General features: G+C 32.0%; 1 protein-coding gene across 1 annotated transcript; it reads left to right on the forward strand.

Moving 5' to 3' along the window:
• Positions 1-200: 200 nt before the first annotated feature.
• On the forward strand, positions 201-7,593 carry LOC141717953 (cyclin-dependent kinase D-3-like). Its single transcript, XM_074520256.1, has 8 exons — positions 201-338; positions 500-614; positions 1,456-1,754; positions 1,834-1,942; positions 2,368-2,493; positions 5,044-5,279; positions 5,384-5,683; positions 7,047-7,593. Exons 2-8 carry the CDS (start codon positions 501-503, stop codon positions 7,108-7,110), a joined length of 1,248 nt encoding a protein of 415 aa, XP_074376357.1. The 5' UTR covers positions 201-338; position 500; the 3' UTR covers positions 7,111-7,593.
• The last annotated feature ends 609 nt before the right edge of the window (positions 7,594-8,202 follow it).

The raw sequence follows: 8,202 nt of genomic DNA on the forward strand, positions 1-8,202 counted from the left end.
ATGATGTACAAATTTTTTATTAATAAAAAATAATAAAAAATGTTATAATTGGTAGTGTAAAAGAAAATGAAGAAAATGAGTTGGGAGTCACGATTATTATTGCTAATTTACGAATAAAATGAGAAACAAAATATGTTTAGAAATGAATTTTAATAAATGGGACATAATAGAAAAGAAACCCAAATAAATAAAAAAGAAGGTGGGTGAGGGGGCTATTGTTGTTTATAAATTAAGAGAGTAGCAGTATAGTAGAAGAGCGGGGTTCACAGTTCACTGAATTCGATACCGGGGAATTGGGTTGGATTGGATTGGATTGGGGTCTCCTATTTCACTACCAAGTAAGTAAGGATGAATTGTGTGTATTCCCTATTATTTTTTCATATTTGTGTTTATGTAATTAGGGTTTATATATAGGTATGTTTTGAGATGGTATAATTATAAAAAAGGAAAAAGTAAAGTAGAATGTAAAATGATTAATCATCTTAATCTTAATTAACAGGATGGGGGAAGTAGAAGAAGAAATGGTACGGAAGAAAGTGGCGGATAGGTATTTGAAGCGTGAGGTTTTAGGTGAAGGCACTTACGGTGTTGTCTTCAAAGCCATTGACACTAAGGTACTGTTTCCTACATCATATTCATTCCGCTTGTCTTTGCTTTCTCCCAAATGTATGTGTACACTGGCAGCTTCGGTGAACATAAAATTAGAACAAGCATTATCTGCAACACTTATTCTCTCTTTTAACTTACAATACATACTAGCTACCCAAAATTACACTTTAAGTTACTTTTAAGAATATTGCATTCTGTTAGCTCCTTTATGTCATCATGTCTCTTTAGATCTATAAATAATCCCCTTGTTTGTTTAAATGCCCCTGTATTAAACACTACCCTTTTTTTTCTTGATATTCCTCAATATATTAAGCGTCCAAGCTACTATGATAGTAGGCATCTACCTTACCATCTCCTTAATACTTGATAATTCTGGAACCGATGGTGTTTAGTCCTACTTTGAGGACCTTTGTCTCTACTGCTCTATGCTCAACTAGAAGATCTGTGAGCTTGTGCCCTAGTACAATATTATCCCACTTGAGATAATTATCCCACTTTATATATGTTTTTTCCTTTAATGGCTATTGAAGGCATGGATATTTAAAAATCTGCAGTAGATTGTTACATACGGCCTTTATGTATGCCTCCACAAGCAGCACTCACGCCCATTGAACTGTCGATGGCAATATGTTTGATAAATGTTACTGTTTACAATACCGAGAATCAAGATAATATTACTGAAGGTTACAAAAATATTCCAACACCATTGTGAAAGCTGGTGAAATAAAATTGAAAAACATTGTCAAATTTGTGAGAAACATATTGATGCATTTTGCTGAGTTTCTGCAAATCTTCTTGTGGTTTTTGGGCCTTTATTTGATACGGTAAACTATGTCTAAATTTTAGACAGGACAAACAGTTGCTATTAAGAAAATTCGCATTGGTAAGCAGAAGGAAGGGGTGAATTTTACTGCCCTTAGGGAAATTAAATTGTTGAAGGAGCTCAAGGATCCAAATATAATAGAGTTGATTGATGCCTTTCCTCATAAAGAGAATCTGCATCTTGTTTTTGAGTTCATGGAGACAGATCTAGAGGCAGTCATTCGCGATAGAAATATTGTCCTTTCACCTGCTGATATTAAGTCCTTCCTTCAGATGACTTTAAAAGGACTTGCTTTCTGCCATAAGAAATGGGTCTTGCACAGGTGAATGATACATAGTTATTATTTTTGTTGGCCAACACTTTTTAGTAGTACTCTTATTGTTTTAACAATTTCTTGACAGGGATATGAAACCAAACAACTTGCTGATAGGGCCTAAGGGACAACTTAAACTGGCAGATTTTGGTCTAGCACGTATATTTGGGAGTCCAGATCGAAGATTCACCCATCAGGTAAATATTGATTTGTTTAAGCTTATTGCTTTTTTACAGGCCTCTACAATGAGTGGAAAACCTACAATTTGAATGGCCTCGTTAGTTTTGTTGGCCGACAGGTTACTGATTTTGTGAAACTAGATGATCGGCGGCTTGGGGTGATTGGTTTCGATCTGCATATATTATCACTTACCATATGAACCTTCATTTATCTACACTTTATGACTATTACTTATCATTTGAGCTACTTCATATTCGTAGATAGAATTGGTTTTTGCATATATACTAATTTTACTATATGCAATCTGAAATTTGTATTTCAAGGTACTATTGCTTTTATTCTAATTTTTAATCCTGTGATTCTATTATTGTACCCACTAGATGGCAGGTTGTTAATAAAACATATTCTTTGAATATGATTTAGCATTCTTCATGTTCTTTAGGTATTTGCAAGGTGGTATAGAGCCCCTGAGCTATTGTTTGGTGCAAAGCAATATGGTCCTGGGGTAGACGTATGGGCTGCAGCTTGTATATTTGCTGAGCTCTTACTGCGCAGGCCTTTTTTGCAGGTGAAATTTACCATCATGCTTTGTTTGACTGAATCTTTTAGTGATTAAATGTACATTTTTTTCTGCTGTTGTATATCATCATCTGTGGCCATAAGTATTTTTCCTTTTGTGAAGATAAACACATTCTAATAATATCAGGTATATTTTCCGTCTCTAACATCTCAATTACCAAGATGTACCCTTCTGACAGTTAGTTTTGTGGTAAATTGGATTTCACTTGACAAATATGCTGTTTATCATTTCTAGGGAAGCATGGATAGATGTCAGATATCTTACCTGATTTTGTCAATGTAACTGTGCATGACAGAAATTGTTTCTTTTCCGGATATAAAAGTGCTTGGGCCACACATCTTATAATTTCTTGGTCATGATTTAAATAACATTTTCTGTTGTATATATCCAATGGGATTGTATTTCATTACTTGGTAACTGTTTGGTTCCTCTTAACGGAGGCTTTATTCAACTTAAATGGTAATCGAGAGAACGCGGACCTGTCTGGAAAAATGTTTGCAACGCACATATATATGACTTAAATGACATAATCAGAATGTTAATAAACATGTACTTTCTACTTCCAATCTCATCTTATTATTGGTTTTCAATCTCATTTTTTTAAAATTTTAATTAAACATATTCATATTGTACCCTCAATTATAAGGCTTTTAAAAGATCAAATTATGGGATGAAAAAGGCAAACAATGATGGATGTGCAAACGGATAACAAAACGTTGGTGAAATTGATAACGTGTAAGATTATGAACAAGTTTACAGGATATTATAGAAATTTACCTCGTTGAGTTAAAATCTGAGGCTTTAAATGTCATTATGTCAGGAACTACTCCATGATAGTTAATTCTCCACGTTGTACCTTCTCCACGTTGTACCTTCTCATTAGTATATTGAATTAAACTATATTAGCCAGTTGTTGGTCCTTTACTTTAACACACACGTACTCTTCTGCATCATTGAATATTTTAATTTGCAAAATTAAAATGATCGCTGACCGCTGACCGTCAAACTTTGCATAGTAAAGAGAGTATATCAAATTGTTGTGACTCATTTAGATGTAATATTTTTGCGAGTACCTACACATGTTAAACAAGATAAATGAGATCATGTAAATGTTATATTACTGAATAAAGTTTTCTGATTGTTAGTGAGTCTCTTCTTATGATTAATAAGAACACCCATGACCATTAAAAATTGTACACATTTTGCTCAACGCTCAAATTTTTTTTGAGAAGAAAATCTTTTCATTTATATTCAAGTGTTTTACCAAATAATAGGAACTACAATAGTTCCTGGAGTTTTATTTGCATATCACGATCATGCTTTTTTGGTCCATCTATTTATTTTTTAATTGTTCGTTAATATAATTAAAAGGATGATCATTTCAAAATACGGTTTTGTGATTCCTTTCATTTATAAGAAGAAATACGGTGCATCTATACGTTTTTTGTTGTCCGATAATATAATTAGAAATGTGATTATTTATTTTTTATCTTTTTTAAATGTCAGAAAATAAGCATGCGTAGCGCGGACAAAAGTCCTGACTTTCTACTTCCAATCTCATCTTATCTTCTAATCTCATCTTATCTTCTGTCGCCTCATTTCCTCTTTTAAATTTAGTACTAACTTAAAATTCGTGCAATGTACGGACTATTTACAAAATTATATGATTTTTATAAATTTAATTTGATGAAAATTTTAAGCTATTAAATTTATCATTTAAAATTTTAAAGTGATTGTTAATTATCTTTTAAATTTATCTCTGTGTTAGCATGTTCCAGTCATATAATTTTTTTTAGCCTAGGTGAATAGTATATTTTATTTTATTTTAAATAGGAACCCTTATACCGACTAAACTAAATTCAACTAATTACATGCAGTTATGTTTTTTTTTGCACGAATCATTAGTATAATATTATTTTAATCAAGATGAATGGTGTATATAATTTTATCCCGAAATCATTATCCTTATTTTTAAATTTCTCTTTTTTATTTTATATTCATATATTGAAATTGTCAATTTATGTAATTTATAATTTACATTTTAATTTTGTTTCAAAAAATATTATAACTTATAAGTTATGATTTACCAAACACATCAGTTTATAAGTAACTTATACTTAAAATTATCTAACACCTAAATAACTTATAAGTTAGGATGTTCTTATCAATTATATGACACTTTTCAACTTTAAGTCATAAGTTATATTTTTTAAGAAACCCCAAACGGGCCCCTATTATTGATGGCTTCCTTTTTTTCTGCTAATAATGATTTTCTTCAAGATCAAAACAAATTATTCTTATCACGAGTCAAGTCTCTGTCTGCTCTGTACTTTATGGTCAAAAGCTTCACTTGTTATTGATATTCAGTGGTTGTTTATATTACCTATTCTAATTACTCCATGATTTAGTAACACTGCATTTATGTTATATTCCTGCATCTGTTATAATTATTGGTGAACTCTCTTTGCTTGATAATAAGCATAAAGCTCAAGTATTTGTTTATCAAGTAAATGACTGGTTGATTTCAAATATTTCTAGGGTAACAGTGACATTGATCAACTGGGGAAGATCTTTGCAGCTTTTGGTACACCCAAACCCACACAGTGGCCTGATATGATCTACCTTCCTGACTATGTCGAGTACCAGTATGTACCTGGACAGCCGCTTCGTACTTTGTTTCCGATGGCTAGTGATGATACTTTGGATCTCCTATCAAAGATGTTCATGTATGACCCTAAAACTAGAATTTCAGCTCAGGAGGCACTTGAACATAGGTATTTTTTTTTTGCTAGATTAGGTATTTTTATTTCTTTCTTTGTAATATAGTTTACAATTTACCAAGTCTAATTCATATTCATGTATTTATATATTACCTTAGGTACTTTACTTCTGGACCTCTGCCCACTGAACCAATTTCTCTCCCGAGACCCGCTCCAAAGAAAGAGTCTAAGACATCGGATTTCAATCTCCAGGATGGTCCTACTGTGTTGTCTCCTCCCAGAAAGTCCAGAAGAGTAATGCCTAATCGTGATGGACCTGAAGGAAGTGCATATCATGTGCATAAGATTGATGATCACGGAAATGAAAGATTAGGAGGTGAAAAGAGTGAACATGCTCCCATGTCATTGGATTTTTCAATATTTGGAATGAAGCCCCCTGTAAGACCAACAATTAACAGGTAAGTACTATATCGAGTCTACCGATGATAGTCTGTACATTTTAGCTTTGCCTTTCCTATTCTAATTATTAATAATCTTCAGCTGAAAGATATCGTCTTTAGCACATATAGAATAAGAAACAAGGGATTATCCCTTGTACTGTGCTTGATATAGGAAAGAAAATAAGTGGTCTCTGTTTTACACGATATCTCTCCACTATGCAGTCCTCTAGATTCTAGTACCCAATATTATGTAGTCCTTTTTCCATTAAAGATGAGTGTGATTTCCCCTCTTTATTGTAAAAATTGGAATTCCTATTCTAATGTTGTATACAGATAAATGAGTCCTATTCAAATAATCTGAAAAAGTAGATGCTATTCTAGTAGTTTCTCTGATAAAAGATGTAATCTGTTACATGTGAGTACCTACTTATATGACAATTTTGCTTGATGTAAGCAATAAGATCTCTTTTTTATTTGTTCCTTTCATCAAACCTTGTTCTCACATCAAAATCGGTGTTTTTTTGTGAATACTGGAAGTTGGATAGGAGCCTGTTACTTTCTAAAGTATATGATGTACTAATAACAATGGTTCATTTGAGGCACTATTGTATTTAACGTGATTATATTAATTAAGTGCCCTCAAGACATTAATTAAATAACTTGAACAGAAATTTCCCTCAACTTAGACAAGTAGACAAACGATGAGGTGCTTAGTGCTGTTCAATCGTGTAACATAATAAGGACAAAACAAAATGATGACCAAGAAGAATGCATATAATGCAATGATGTAATAGATTTGAACAATGAAATGAACTTGCAGTCTATCATAAAGTATTTATATGGGAATTTACACTTTTGGGACAGTTACAGGCTTCTTGTATAAACAATGATTATTATACCATTAGATTATTATATATTCGTTTTAGAGTATTTTTATAATCTTTATCTTTACAGTTTGCTAAATTCATATATCTTTTTTGATACCTTTTTATTTTGTGGTTTCCACTTGGTTAGTTCTTTACCCTCTTTATTTCTTACCCTACTTTTAAGTAGTATATGTGTAAAATAGCAAATATTCTCTTTTCTTTTGCTGGATGCAGTTGTGGTTCTAGTTACATATAAATGTTGGAGAATTTAAAAGATAACATAAGGAAAGTAGAAAAGAAGAAGATAGTTAAACATGTTAAGTTGAAAAGTGACTTTCCCAAATATGGTTGTATAGTTGATTTGTGAAAATATATTTGTGGCTGCAAGTCTATGATGGTTTTAAAAGCGAATGGTTGACGTGGATAAGATTTCAGGGTATTTGTGCATTTTTTGTTTTGAAGTCTACTTTTCTATATTTTCTGGTACTGAGTGTTTGTTGGTTTTCTTGTCACAGTGCTGATAGAACACATTTAAAGCGTAAACTGGATCTTGAATTTCAAGGACCTGAAGAGCAGTAATTCGTATACATTTACTAGGTAGCATTGACGTTCTACGTAGCTGTCACAGGATTCCCTCACTAAGGTATGGGAGACACTAAAGCTTACGAAGATGTGAAATTACTCATCACCAGCCATTGATATAAAAAAAATACTATTTATATCCTGCAACTGATCATGTTCAGCACCTTTGTTTGTAAGAAAAATGTGAGCAGTTCATCTCATGATTGAAGTTACAGCTAAAATATATTGTAAAGAAAAGATGAAATTAGCCCCTGATAGTGATTTCTGGCGGTTATCTGTTTTCAACTAGCCTATGAGAGTTTTTACGAATTTGTGTGTTTTAGTCTTGAAAAAGAGTTTTTTCATGTTTTTGATAATAAAAATTTTGATATCTTATTCCATTTGTAACTACAGTGAAGAGTGATTGTACTAAAGGCTGTTTCTAGTTGTATGTGTTGTACAAGACACCTATAATATTATTTACTATGATTTTTGGGTTTTTGGATATAAATTATAATACAAAGACTGTTATTTGTATGTACCTGTTGAAGTTGCAACCCAATAGGCTTAAGATGCTACTCGCTAACTTTGTCAGATTATCGTATATATTAATATTTTATTTTAGCTCAATTTTATATTAACTTGGCAACATTCTACTCCAATAGTTAGCAACCTTTTAATTGTTGCCTATGTGGTCCCTTAAATTAAATTGTAAATGACTCATAAACTAAAAAAAGGATTATTGATATAAACTTTTTGCATTTGTATATATATTTTAACCATTTTAGGAAGTTGCCCAGTTTTGGTAATCTTGGTAAACAACCATAGGTGACACCAACAGTGCCATGCCATGTAAGATTTGGCAAATCCTCGACAATTTGGCAACCTCTGTTGGAGATGCTATTATACATCGATAAAGCATCAAACTAAATAATGAATATCCTAACAGAATTTCCCATTCTTTTTGTAATGTTTTAACTATTAGAGTGACTTTGAGCATTTAACAGACTTTGACTATTCACTATAGAAGACACTATCATATTTTCCTTCTCCAAAACAGACTTGTCCTCAGCTGCACAACAGAAAATTTTGAAAATCTTGAAAAAAAAT

Source organism: Apium graveolens, chromosome 4, assembly GCF_009905375.1.
Source record: "Apium graveolens cultivar Ventura chromosome 4, ASM990537v1, whole genome shotgun sequence".
In the NCBI taxonomy this organism is placed as follows: Eukaryota; Viridiplantae; Streptophyta; class Magnoliopsida; order Apiales; family Apiaceae; genus Apium; species Apium graveolens.